This window comes from Peromyscus leucopus, chromosome 15, assembly GCF_004664715.2.
Source record: "Peromyscus leucopus breed LL Stock chromosome 15, UCI_PerLeu_2.1, whole genome shotgun sequence".
In the NCBI taxonomy this organism is placed as follows: Eukaryota; Metazoa; Chordata; class Mammalia; order Rodentia; family Cricetidae; genus Peromyscus; species Peromyscus leucopus.
The window spans coordinates 5,563,247-5,577,044 of NC_051076.1; the positions used below are offsets into that span (position 1 = coordinate 5,563,247).

Genomic DNA, 13,798 nt, shown 5'->3' on the forward strand with positions numbered 1-13,798 from the left:
TTATATACTCCTCTTTACTGCTGACCATACTGGCAACTCCATAAGTCTGGGATGCTGTCCTGCTCATTGCTTCCACATCTCTGGCTGCTTCAAGGGCAGCTTTGCCAAGAAATGACAGAGTTCTTCGAAGCCACTTAACACACTTCTGAGGTGGAAACTTTGGACCAGCCTCTGAGCACTGGGAATCTGTGCTGGAAGGGGAATGTGGTCCCAGCACCAGCATCTATCTGTTGGGTGTTGTAGAAGGCAGGACACTCCCAGACTGACACCTTTTCACTGAAAAACAACTACAGCTCTCAGTGAGTGACTTTGCAGCTCAAAGTATTTTAAGTTTTATACTCAAACATTTTTCTTGCAAGTTCACAGACATATGTATGTGCACACATATCCCCAAATGATGACATCATAGTGCTCAGTTGACTGTTGTTTATATATCACATTCACTCATTCCAAACACTTCACTATTGATTTGTGGGTCTTAGGCCATAGCCACAACTTACATTTTAGAATAATGTTTCACATTCCATAGACACTTGACTGTCTTTTGCAGTGGTATGCATGTTCATGCTGACAGCAGTTGGACACTGAGAGACACTAAACTTGGCATTAAAAGTGAGTCAAGAAAGCTGGCAGTCAGACATGCTAACCCAGGCATTTGGACGGGACAGGGTCAACTTCATGTGCAGATCCACAAGGGTGCAGGGTTTAAATGCAGGAGTTTGATTTTTAGACCAGTAAAACCAAGAGTCTCTGCACCCCAGGGTGCTGTGGAGTTTCCCTGGAAGGCTTGTTTTTCAGAGCCAAAGCTCCAAAGAAGGAAGGGCAGCTCATGTTGGTTCCCAGTCTCATGTTATTTCTCAATTTTATGCTTAATTTGCTCCTTTTGGTTTTATGTATTTTGACACAGCTAAGTGTGTAAGTGGAATCCCCATAGACCTTTAAATGCTATAAAACTTTAATATGGGGAGATAAAAACAATAATAATCCATGCCTCCAAGCCCCACATTTAGTTCTTTATTTGAGCAACAGGATAAGCAGTTTTAGGTTCGTATTTAGATTCCCAAATGTTGCTCTGCTTTAAATGCAGTTATGCCTTGCCTCCCTTCACTCAGATGGGACTCTCACTGATTGAAGAAAAAGTCGTCTTTAAAATTCTGAAGTCATCATCTAACTGTCTGTATTGGCATGAGCCAGGGCAATTTAACATGGTTTGGAATGAAGCCAAGACGGATGCTCAATGCCCAGTTTCAGGTGTGCAACCCTGGACTGTTTCAGAAAAACTGGAATAAGCTGGCTGTGGCTTCCGGTTTTCAGAACTGTTCTTGGAGTCTCAATACCCTAAGAATCTTTGTGTCTTTGATGCACAAAGTTCAATAGAAACACCTTCTAAATAGATCAGTCCTAATGATGGTTGATATTTGCTGCTTTATTAAATAAAGCACATTTGCTTTAAAAAAAAAGAAAAAAAGAAAAGAAAATTTACTTAGCTGCATGTCAGTCAACCAAATTTTGAGTGTACAAATGAAATGGAAAACATTTATTACACAAATTTAATTACAATTCTAGGAAATAAACATGCAAATCAGACAGGAGTGCAATCTGCAGGCGCTGATCCTCATCCCGGTTCCTGCCTTTCTTCCCCGGGCCTGCAGTGGGTGCACCTCCTGGATTGCAGGGACCAGGCAGTCAGAGGCCTGGCTCTTGCAGGCAGGAGGATCACGGTTTTAAAGAGGCGCATCTGGCCCTAGCAGCAGTCTCCAGTCTTCCTAACACTTCCGCAGGTGCCCTTCCCGGCTTTGTTAAGCCTCTACATTCCTCGCACCTCAAGTGACCTCTCCATCATGGAGGGTCCCCGGACAGGATTTATGAATTAAATTTGTTTTGTATTGTTGTTTTGTTTTGAAGAAAAAAGGGAGCCACGCATGGTCGCGCATGTCTTTCATCTTAGCACTTGGGAGGCAGAGGCAAGCAGATCTCTGTAAGTTCAAGGCCAGCCTGGTTTACACAGTGAGACCCTGTTTCAAAAACAAAACAACAAAACCCCCCACAAAAGCCAGCTCTAATTGAATCCACCACAAGAAGGGGGTGGGGGAATCACTATTTGCAAAATAAAGTGACTCCGGCTTCTGCCCCAGCTTCTCCACCAAAGGCAAGCTTCTTTACTAGTTGTTTTTGTTTTTCTTGGAGGTTTTCCCCGCGGGGATCCTCACCCGGGAGCTGCCAGTTCACGTGGAGGCAGGACGAGTGCTGCCTTGTTACACCCGAGATGCAGGGGAAAGGACCGGGAGGGCGGGGGAGCGCAAAGGCTCAGTCCAGCTCCGACATCTGTTTCTCATCTCCAAGTGCTGTACAGAGGGGAAGAAAGTCTTTAGCAAAGGGTGGGAAAGGCACAGATTTTTTTTTTAAATCACACGCACATACAATAAGAAAACTAAACCGAAATTTAAAAAACAGACAAGACGTCTGGGCAGGTTGCGGTGAATGCTTCGCGCACTGCAGCCCTGCCCCGGGCGGGCTGCGCGCGTGGGGTCCGGGCTGCTGGCGGGAGCAGCCCGCGCGGCCCGAGGGCGGAGGCGGAGCGGGGGCGGAGGCAGGGCGGGCGGGGGCGCGGCGCCCTGCGAGCTGGCAGAGCGGAGGGAGGCGGGGAGCGCGCTTGTCAGGTTCCCTCTCGCCCGGGGGCATCCAGCAGAGCCAGGCTCGGAAATCCGCGGGGAAATGGCAAACAGGATTGACGGGTTTCTCGCGCTCCTCGCCAGACACAGCGGCTCATTTCCATAACCGTCTGCGGCGGCGGCGGCGGCGGGACCTGCGGGGACCTCGGCCGCCGCGCACCGGGCCACGCCGACAGGGCCCGGGAGGCGCGTGGGCAGCGGCGGCCGCGCGGAGGACGGCGGCGGCTGGAGCGCGGGGCGCGCGGTAAGAGCCGCGACCCCAGGGCGCGCGAGGGCGGGGAGGGTCGCGCGTGGAGCCGGGGAGCTGCTGGACACAGAGGGGCGCGGGGGCGGCGCGCGCTCTTCAGGGCCGCGCGCCCTTCCCCGGAGAAGCGGCGTGCACGAGGCGACCCGGGCGGTCGGCGGAGACCCCCATAGCGGCGAGTCGGGTGTCCCCGGGTGGCAAGAGGGTCGGCCCGGGGCCGGGAGGGTAGGGAGGAGGGCCTGCGGGTCTCAGGGGCGCGCGCTCCGCGGAACAAGGCGCCGCTGCCGAAGCTGACACCTTGTGTCCCCCGCCACCTCTGCGCCCGCCCCTGCTTCGGGCTGCGGGCGGCGCTGTCCTCGGCTCACCTTCCCGCGGGCTACGAGGCCCCCGCCCCCGCCTCTGCCAGCCTCCTTGGCCCCGCAACTTTCCCGAGCGCCTGGCCGCAGGAACGGGGCACCAAGGTCCACCCTGGCCCCAGCGGCGCGCACGGCGCAGGCGGCCGCGGCTCGGCGAAGGACCCTGGCAGCTGCGGGCTGGAGTGCGGCCCCGCCAGCCGCCGTGAGTCATAGCCTTGGAATCCCACCTTGGCGAGTGTTTCCCATAGAAGGAAACTTGGTTTTTAGAAGGAGAGCGAATAATCATAGCCCTTATTCTTCAGGAGAGGCACTGGGCTCCGGTACCTTGGAAGACTACTTGCCTTTGTTCCCAGACACTTGGACTGTTTACTTTTCCCTGCGGCCTGAGGCTGGCCGGACGGTGCCCTCTGTCCCGGAAAGGGGCTTAAGGGCATGGCACCAGTCTCCAGGGTGCGTCTGAGTAAGACCCTGGGTAAGGGGACCGTCACACCCTAGCACCCACCTTGGGCCTGGAATGAGAGAGCTGACCCTAAAGCTCCCAGCGGGGAACCTCTGACCTCCTTAGTTCCCCACACCTGCATTCCCAACCCCAACACCGGACCTAGCGCTCTTAGCCTCCTGGGACTGCCGCTGGCCAGTGCACTTCCCGTATCCCCACAGGGACCTGAGAAAAGCGGCACCTGTCGGGTTTGGAGCATTGAAGGGTTTTGTTCTAACCATCCAGCTCCCACCTCCACCATTGGGTGAATCGGACAAACTGTTGAGATCCTGTCTGGGACTATTTGGAGTCAGTGGGTGAGGAAATCTCTTGGCTCCCCAAGACAGAGCTCTGCGTTCTCTGGACCGCCTTGGATAGCTGCGGTCCCTCCATGCTGTCCAGGGTTGGACTCTGTCTTCCAGCTGTCTAGATGCTCCTTTCTAAAACGGTCTGTAATTCCCAGCGTCAGGAAGAGGAGGGACGATCCTTCTGTGCCGTTTTGTTTCCAGTAGCTTGTGGGGTTCCTGGCACCTCAGAACCACGGGAGCCACTCCTTTTAACACCATAATGGTTCACCCGGAAAAACCAACCGGTATAGAAATGCCTGTATGAGGAACACTGGATAGAAACACCGACTCCTGGCCTCCAGCCTTGTGAGGGTGCTGGGGGGGTGTCATTCCACAGCATCACCCCAGTGACCAAACGGGCACAGCAGCCTGAGGGCTACAAATTAGCGCATTAACACTTTCAATTTTAATCCTCTCATTTCTGATCTTAAAACACAATCTCTATCATATACACCATTGTGTCTGTATTTCATAGTAACAGCATGAACTTGTGAACTGGGACTTCTGGGTTCCATAGCACAAGACCCATGCTTAACCAGCACTGTACAGCCCAGTGTCTCATGCACACTACTCTTGCCTCCCTAATTGGTTAACATCAGTGTGAGTTCTAAATAGACCAGGAAGCCTCAATTGCAGACTCTCCTCCCCCCTCCCAAGTAGTCCCAGCTCATTCATGTTTTATTCCAGCTTAAATAAATCACTTGCAGAACCCAGCCTCTCCCATTTAGGATCTTGTGTATAACAGTTTCCAATTTGAAAAAGAAAAACTTGCTGAAATTAGATGTTATAAACAAAAGAAACAGCCATGCCAAAAACTATTATGCCACATTTCAAGTTCAAATGCATAACGATGGATTTCATATGTTGTGAACAATGCTAACAGATAGAAGCCCTGAGAGTCTTAACGGAAAAGCTGCTCCCCAAGTCATTAGAATATAAACAAACTCTGACTACGGTAAAGCAGCCCAGGGCCCATTAATGTCCTATTAAGCAAAGGTAATTGCTGCCAGGAGCCTGGCAGGGCTTCTTCTTTAGGGGCATGGGTTTGTCAACCTGCTTTTGTTTATATGTAGTAAAAGTTCCACCAGGGAAAGGCTTGGATCCTCTTCCCTGAACCCACCCCAGGAGTGAGTGTGAATTCCAAGTTGTCTGTCCCAGGTGTGGCTTCTCTGGGTAGAGATGTCTTTTAGACTAGGTTAAGAAACTGGAGTGTGTCAGTGATTCTTTGCTTGGCTGAAGAGTTTGAGGGGGCAGAAAGCAAAGGCCTGAATTGGTTGAACTGATGAAGGCAGATTTCTTTGTTGATGACTAAAAGATTGAAATAAATGGTGTCGCCCAGCGTTTCTTGATAGAGAGTTGTTTTATAAGTACACTCACAACACAACACACGTCCTCTTTCCCTAAGGTGTTTCTGGTATCTCTTTGGAAAGAAAAATTGAAGGGTAAACTCCAAAGCCCAAGTCAGCTATACCCCAATTCTGCCCATTGAGTAGAGACCCAGCCCTGTCTCATGATGCAGGGCTGAGGCTGAATTCGAAAACACGGGTGCCTGGTGAAAGAGTCTGCTGCCAATAGTCACTGGTAGCCAGAGGACTTGACCGTAAGACAAGGACAAGTTCACCTTTGCCCTAGCCTGAAGGCAGAGGAATGAACTGGGCTCTTGCTATAAAAGAAAATCATCTTCAGCAAGCAGGCCTGACATCACGTCAGTGACAGATCCGCATAACACAAGTGAGCCATGCAGGTCTAGAGGGCCTGTAGCAGTGGTTCTCAACCTGTGGGTCTCGACCCCTTAAGTGGTAGTCAAAAAGTCTTTCACGGGGGTCACCTAAGACCATCAGAAAACATAGATATTTACGTCACAATTCATAACAGTAGCAAAATTGCAGTTAGGAAGTAGCAATGAGATAATTTTATGGTTGGGGGTCACCACACCATAAGGAACTGTGTTAACGGACACAGAGTGAGGAAGGTTGAGAACCACTGCCCTGAAGGAATCAGGTGCTGGGTCTGCTCTCCGGCCTGTGGCCCCAGACTTTTTCTCCCTGAAACATACTCTTGACCCTGTCTTGAGGGTCAACACTGAGTCCCATGGAAGTGGCCCTGTGGCCTGGATCACACAGGTCACCGTCTGGGAGCACCGCAGAGCATCGGAGGCTTAGGCTGGCTCCCTGCAGTCCTGAGGTCAGGGTGGGAACCAGAGAGGAGGGCGGCGATGTGTTGACTCTTGGAAAGTTCCTGCCTTGCATCTGGCTGCCTCTGCCCGGAGCCCTGGCTCCTGTTTAATATTCTGCTGCCTGGTTGATGTTGTGCTTGGCTCCCGTGGGACTGCAACTCACGGCTGGAAACTGGAGCCAATTTTCTGTCTTCATCTCGCAGTGTTTTGACTGGAGGCAGATCCAGTTCAGGCCGATCGGGGCTGTGGAAACAACTACCGAGTGTCTGTCTGCTTCACCCGGGAGGAGAGAGTGTGGCCGAGGAACTGGGAAGAGAGCAGAGTGCGGGGAGGACCCTAGGGACTTCATCCCTGCCCTCGCCCCCCACTGATCAGCAGATTTCATCAAAGGGGACTCCTAGGGGCTTGAATAGAAAATTGATTTCACCTTATTAATAGAAAGGAGGCACAGGGGCCTGGCCCTTCCTCTTAGAGGTACATTTGTAAGGTCAGGAGGAAAATGCGTTTGGGAGGCAGAGCAACTGGCTGAGGGGCTGAGGGGAGCTGAGAACAATAAGAAGTGGGCTCTAGAGGTCCTCCCTGAGATGCAGGCTGCCGATAGCAGCAAGAGTTTGCTGAAGTGTCCTTGGAAAAACAATCTGCTAGTTTGGGATGAAGGGGAGGGATGGAAAGTGAAAGCCTCCCCAAGCACAGGATGATGCAGAGATCATCCTCAGGCTGACTCCTAACCAGGGCTGTTTGTCCCACCTCACCCCCCCCCCTTTTTTTCAGATCTGAGGCTGTCAGAGATGACGCTGGTTCTGTCCATGAATAGATTCTGTGAGCCCATTGTCTCAGAAGGAGCTGCTGAAATTGCCGGGTACCAAACGCTATGGGAGGCTGACAGCTACAGAGGAGCCAGCCCCCCGGGGCCAGCACAGGTTCCTTTGCAGGGAGACGCAGGAGCCAGCCCACAACTGGCAGGTATTGCCTTTGGCCTTCTTCTTAGGAGGTGGTGTCTAGTCATTCCCGGGGGCTGGGCTCCTTTGGAAATCCTCCTTACTTGCTCTGCAGTCCTGCGGAGGTCCTGAAACTCTTTTTTTCTTAAAGGGATTGAACCAGCTACCAAAAGTTTGGGTTCGGGGTCTGTCCCGTGGAAGAGAGTGGTCCTCGGGGATGTACAGCTCACAGGCCCCATGTGCAGAGCTCTCTCCCACAAGGCATAAAGGAGTCTGCACCCCTGACACAGCTTCAAGCTGCTCCTCTTCATGAACCACACAGTTGACAAGAAAATAGAAATATGTTCTTCTGGGCTTTAATTCTAATGGTCTCAAATAAGTTCCTTTGAGTTTTTATGAAGTGATAGGTCTTTCTTTTTTTCTTTTAAAAAGAAACTGAAGAAAAAGCCTCATGAAAGTCTAGTTTCTGAAAAGGTTTTAAAGTCCTCAGAGGAGGCCCTGATCTGTTCATGGTTGGTGTGTTAACATTTTCAGAGTCAAACAGAATTTAATGACTACAAATTTTAAGCTTTCATCTATAATTTTGTGTTTCAAAAGAAAAACTATTATAACTCCATGTATGTGTGTGAGTTTGTGTATTAACCCCGAAAGTGATGCATACACACGCTCCACCACCTCTGTGAGGTGTGAGTCAAGCTAGTGTCGCTTCAGGTGGGTCACACCCCCCTACCATCCCTGGAGTCTACTGTTTGCCTGTACAGACAGTTAAGATCCCAAGCATTTAGTAAATGCCGAAAGGTGGGTGACATTTCCCTCTAAGGCTGCTAGAAATCTTTACCTTCCCAGGCGCACAGGAGTCAGTCGCTAGCAACTATGAAGACAAATGTTTGTTTTTCATCACTGCGTGTACAGACAGGGATGTAGCCAAGTTATCCACTAGAGGGAAAGGAAATGAAAGTATTTTGCTTGGCGCACCTCTGGCAGGCCTGGTGTCATTTGTCTATCTGATTTATTACCGCAGGATCACATTACAGGGGAATTCCAAATCCTATAAGCACATCCAAGGTCACATACTTCAAGAGGAAGTATGCCGAAGAGGAGGATCTTCACCCACCACTCAGCAGCTGCAGCCATAAAGTACGTTTTTAATAGTAGTTGTTTTATTAACAGTTACAATGCCTCGAACCATTTTCAGACATTAAATTGTTCCACCTAAGCAATAGAAGAGAGCAACTTCTTTGTGAGGTGCCACATGAATCACTGTCACTTTTGGGGGGACCTGTACTGGATACTTTTATGCCAATTTGTCACAGGCCACAGTCATCTGAGAGGAAGGAGCCTCAATTAACAAAATGCCTCCATGTAAGAGCTGGCTGTACACAAGTCTGTAGGCTATTTTCTTAATTAATGGTCAATGGGGGAGGGCCCAGCCCATTATGGGTGGTGCCATCCTTGGGCTGTGGCCCTGGGTTCTATAAGAAAGCATGCTGAGCAAGCCATAAGGAGCAAGCCAGTAAGCAGCAGCCCTCCATGGCCTCTGCATCAGCTCCTGCCTCCAGGTTCCTGCCCTGCTTGAGTTCCTGTCTGACTTCCTTTAGTGATGGACTACAGTGTAGAAGTGTAAGCTGAATAAACCCTTTCTTCCCCGACTTGCTTTGGTCATGGTGTTTCATCACAGCAATAATAACCCTAACTAGGACAGGGCCTATGTTACTTTTCATAAGTACTTCAAGAAATAACCAGAAAGAGATTTTCTCCCCAGAAATAATAGAAAGTCTGTAAGGAAGCGCACACCTTTTTGCCCGTGGTTTAATATTCCTGGGCTGCATTGAGGACTAGGGCTGCTCTGTGGTATCATGTGTTGGAAGATGAGCTTGGCTTTCCTGACCCTCATCTGAGCTCTGCCACAAGGCTACTGCTGTGTGCTGGGTAGAGTGGTTGTCCAGGGTTTTCCTGACCTCCTGGGGGTCAGTGTCTCATCGCCTGGATGTGTGCCTAGAACAGGCATGCTGTTTGTGATGCGTCCTGAAACAGGTCAAGTTTGCTAAAGTTCAGAATTAATTCCTAAGGAAGGACCAAAGAAAGAAAATAACACAATGGGGAAACGCATGAGAACTGGGCATCTAAGTATTGGTTCTTTTTCCTTTGTGATACCCTCCCTCCAGAACTCCATTGACCTTATCAATGAGGAGTAGCCAGAGCCTGGTGGCCAGATGCTGAACTCTTCAGTTCAGCTTCTGCCAGGCCCCTGGCCCCAGCCCTCCTCAGCCTTTAGAAGTTGCTTTTGGCTGTTTGTAAGGAGGCACCCATGTTGATACGTTTAGTTTCTGTGCTGTGTCTGTATCAGCTTTCCAGTTGCTACTGGGATGTGCCAGATGCAAGGTACATCCCGTAATCCCAGCTCTTGAAAGGCAGAGCAAGTTCAGAAAGTTCAAAGCCTACTTGGGCTACATTGTGAGTTCCAGGGCAGCTTAGGCTATGTAGCATGGCCATGTTTTAAGTTAACAATAGCAACAATTTCTAAAGGACCATCCTTCACCCAGTAACAGCCCCACACAGCCCAGGACTGCATCCTCATCCCTAGTTTCTGTCTGGATCTATCGTTCCTGTCAGCTCCACAAGCCAACAGGTCCTACCTAACTTAGTCTCATTAATTGCAGTTGCCCTCTTAGGAAACAGGGTGTGCTGCAGGTGTGAAACCCCGAAAGTGTTCCTTGGTATCCCAGTCCAAACTCTGACGTGTGCCCATTAGAACCTGCGTCTCGAATCTTTAAAAACATGTCCTGGGGCTGAGAAATGGCTCAGCAGTTAAGAGCACTGGCAGATGACCTGAATTCTCTCCCTAGCATCCATTTGGCAGCTCAAACTGTCTATGACTCCAGTTCCAGAGCATCCAGTGCCCTTTGCTGGCTTCTCTTGGGTGGGAACCAGGTACTCACATAGTACCAGACAGACATGCTAGCAAACACTCAAAACACATAAAAATAATCTTTCAGCCAATAGGGATGGCACGGGCCTTAATCCCAGCACTCAGGTGGCAGAGACAGGCAGATCTCTTGTGAGTTCAAGGCAAGCTTGTCTACATAGTGAGTTCCAGGACAGCCAAGGATATATAATAGAGAGGTCCTGTCTCAAAAAAATAAAATAATAGTAATATAAGTCTTTTAAAAAATAGGTAATAACTTGCAAACATACTGCTGTGAGATGCATGAGTGTGCCTCTGCACACAGACATTTGAAATACAGCTTGATAGACTTCGACCAGAGTACTCCTTGTCACCAACAGCCAGGCTAACCTGGATCCTCCCTGTGCTGCCTGGGGTCATCTGCCCCTTACCCCACAGCAGCGGCCAGACTGACTTCTGACAGCTCTGGTCGACTGTCTCAGCATCTCCTTCCCTGGACGAGCCTTCTGGCTGGGCCCTGCTGAGGTCCACCTGGTGACTGGATCTTCTCTGGCACACCCGGGAGTCAGGAAACAGGTGGGGATGGGACGTCCACAGCAGTGCGGCCAGCCTCTAACTGGGCGATGATACTTGCACCAGCTTCGTTTCCTAAGCTTCCTCCTGTCTCTGATTTTTAGACCATCTCCATTTTTGAGGAGCGAGCACACATCCTGTACATGTCTTTGGAGAAGCTGAGGTTCATCGATGACCCGGAAGTGTACCTGCGGAGATCTGTCCTTATCAACAACCTGATGAAGAGGATCCATGGGGAGATCCTCATGCAAAACAGCTGGTGCCTCCCTGCCTGCTCCCTTGGTGGCACCTCCACCCAAGAGTGGTTCCTGGCTCAAGACTGTCCTTACCGGAAACGGCCCCGGGTGGCCAAAGAGGAGTGGGAAAAGTTCCACACTTGCTGTTTTTATCAGGAGTGTGGGGGTCACTGCCTGGATCTGCCCCTTTCTGTCAATGCTGGCGTTGGGAGCGCTTCAGCTGCTGCCACAGCCACATCCCCCTCCTCCCCACCCACCTCCTCCCCATCCTCCTCTTCTTCCTCACCCAGCTCCTCCCCACCCAGCTCCTCCCCACCCTCCTCTCCCTCCTCCTCTTCCCCTCTGCCATTGGCTAGTTGCTCCCACCATGTGGACTTTGATATAGGCAGTGCACCTGTTTACAAGAGCGATGGCCAGATACCTGCCAGTGAGATCTTTGTCACTAATGTTAGGTCCCTTGGTGTCCAGGAAAAGGCCAAATCCAATGATGGGAAAGTAAGTCACGACAGCCACAGAGACGGTGTTGCCCTCAGCCGAGAACCTCTTGGGAACGACCTTGATTTTGAGTGCAAAGGCCAATTTTATGATTATTTTGAGACCGGATATAACGAGAAAAACCACGTGAGTGAGTCTTGGAAAAAGTCTTTGATGAAAAAGGAGCTTTCCCCAAGCAACAAACTGTGCTGCAGCAGGGGAAGTAAGATGTGAGCGACCTCCCGCCGGCACCTGGACGCACGCACGCACAGCATGACCAAGTTTTATTTTGAATGGATTTTGTAGTTTTGTACAACTGATAAAATTATGCAGTGAACACACTGTGCTGTTTCACTGCCTGGAGAGCAGATTGCACAGAACATCTGTACAGTAGGCATCCACAAGCCACTTACTAATGTGATTTTGCCAAGGAAAGCCAACTTCATGTCTGAAAGTATAGCTTAGTTTTCTTTAAAAAAAAAAAAAAAATCAGTAGATTAGGTTGAGGACAACATGTCCCTGTTATATTCCCACCGCCCCTCCAAAGAGCCCATCGATAGCCAAGACAAGTTCAATTTGTTTGCCAGTTAATTAGGTAGTTACTTGGTAAACAAATCATTATAACCAGCAGAGCTGTCTGCTTCTTCAATACGATCCAGTATTTCTTTCTGAGTAGAAGACTGAAGACAGGAAAGCAGATGACATGGTTTCATGAGTTGTGACATGTTTGTATTGGATAGGATGAGACGAAATGAAACACACCTACCATACTCTGCCAGCTCCTAGCTTCCATATGATGGTAATGGATGACTAGAGAAGTGATGTACAGGGCTGTCTTTGATGGGCTGAGTAGGGAGGTGTACAGGGCTGTCTTTGATGGGGTGAGTAGAGAGGTGTACAGGGCCATCTTTGATGGGGTGAGTAGAGAGGTGTACAGGGCCATCTTTGGTAGGGTAAGTAGAGAGGTGTACAGGGCCATCTTTGATGGGGTGAGTAGAGAGGTGTACAGGGCCGTCTTTGATGGGGTGAGTAGAGAGGTGGTACAGAGGGTGGTCTTAATGGGAGGACAAGGAAAGTGGTGTACAGGGCCAGTTTGATGATGGGCTGATAGGGAGGTGTGGTGTACAGGGCGATCTTGGGTGCCTTACTTTATCTTAATTTTTGCCAGTGTAAAAATTAAGGATAAATCAGAGCTACAGCAGGGATTTAACACATAGGAAAAAACACACAGGGTGGATCCATGCGGTTTGGAAACTTAACTTTGAACTATTGTGTTCAACTTTTGATTCGCCATCCTCTTCCTCCTTTGTTTTTGACGCCCAGTGGCTGTGGGTCTGACATTTTGGGTAGAGATGGAGGAGACAGTAGGGAAGGCCACTGGGACAGTGGAAGCTGCCTGGGCTTTTCCATGGCAACGCACCGTTGTTGGGTCTGGGCTTTCTGAGCTTTGGGTTGTTTTGTTTTCTTGTCCAGTGACGTTCACAGCCCGTGGCATGCGTTACATACGTTATACTTTGCCCTGTTTTGCATCATTTCATGCGTTTAGACTCTTAAGAGCATGTGGTTTCTATATGTGACTTTCGCTGTTGATTGAGAAGCACAATGTTAATAGATGACGTGGTGATCAATATGTTTTATCTTAAAGAATGTAAAGATTGTAGGTTGCAGAACGTTATTTTGGAGAAATGGGACTCGCTCGTCATTGTTACTGTGTATTTGGCCAACACACTATCCAAACAATACCTTGAATTTGCACATTGCTACGTGTCCTCAGTGGCACTGTGGCCCAGTCCAGCCAGCTCCTCCTCATAAAATGTATTCCCATTTCCAAGGCCAAGGACTTGGGCCTTTTAAAATGGTTATTCACAGGAACCAAATGCCAAATGGAGGAAATAGGTAAGTTCTCCCACTTTCTCCAAGATGAAGCTTTTTTAATTATTGCTATTAATATTAAATAGGTCTCATTCATACAGTGTATGAGTAGATCATTTGGGAAATTGTCCGCAAGGACCAATTTTTAAAACATGTTCCTGTGTTATGGCTGAATAGTCTAGTAATGTTTTGTCCTTTATTTTCAATATTTGATGAACATTTTGGTGTTGAAATTTTAGGTGATAGATGCTAGTACATGACTGTGTTGTAATAAAGTGAGGTTTTCTTGATATATATTTATTAAAATGATCAAAAATCATTAAGTTTTTACAAATTTCATATTAATGGCTACTTCCCTTTTCCATGTTTCTCTCTATTTAAAACAAAACAACCCCCCCCCTCAAAATGTCTAGAAACAGTGCATGGTGACCACATGGGTGTTTAAATAGAAAAGCTCATTAGAATGAGCCCAGTCCTGAGCTTTGTGACATGTCCGATTACGAAGATGCATCTATCAGCCATTTTAG

The 13,798-nt window shown here is 49.2% G+C and overlaps 1 protein-coding gene across 4 annotated transcripts; it reads left to right on the top strand.

Moving 5' to 3' along the window:
• The first annotated feature begins 2,628 nt into the window (after window positions 1–2,628).
• Sertad4 (SERTA domain containing 4) lies at window positions 2,629–13,594 on the top strand. Of its 4 annotated transcripts, none has more exons than XM_028882837.2 (4): window positions 2,629–2,916; window positions 7,045–7,236; window positions 8,233–8,348; window positions 10,794–13,594. In XM_028882837.2, the coding sequence occupies exons 2-4, from the start codon at window positions 7,062–7,064 to the stop codon at window positions 11,631–11,633; spliced, it is 1,131 nt and encodes a 376-aa protein (XP_028738670.1). In that variant the 5' UTR covers window positions 2,629–2,916; window positions 7,045–7,061; the 3' UTR covers window positions 11,634–13,594. The 4 variants fall into 4 exon arrangements, with proteins under 4 accessions (XP_028738670.1, XP_028738672.1, XP_037067017.1 ...); XM_028882839.2 differs by lacking the exon at window positions 2,629–2,916 and adding an exon at window positions 3,637–3,722; XM_037211122.1 differs by lacking the exon at window positions 2,629–2,916 and adding an exon at window positions 3,657–4,067.
• The last annotated feature ends 204 nt before the right edge of the window (window positions 13,595–13,798 follow it).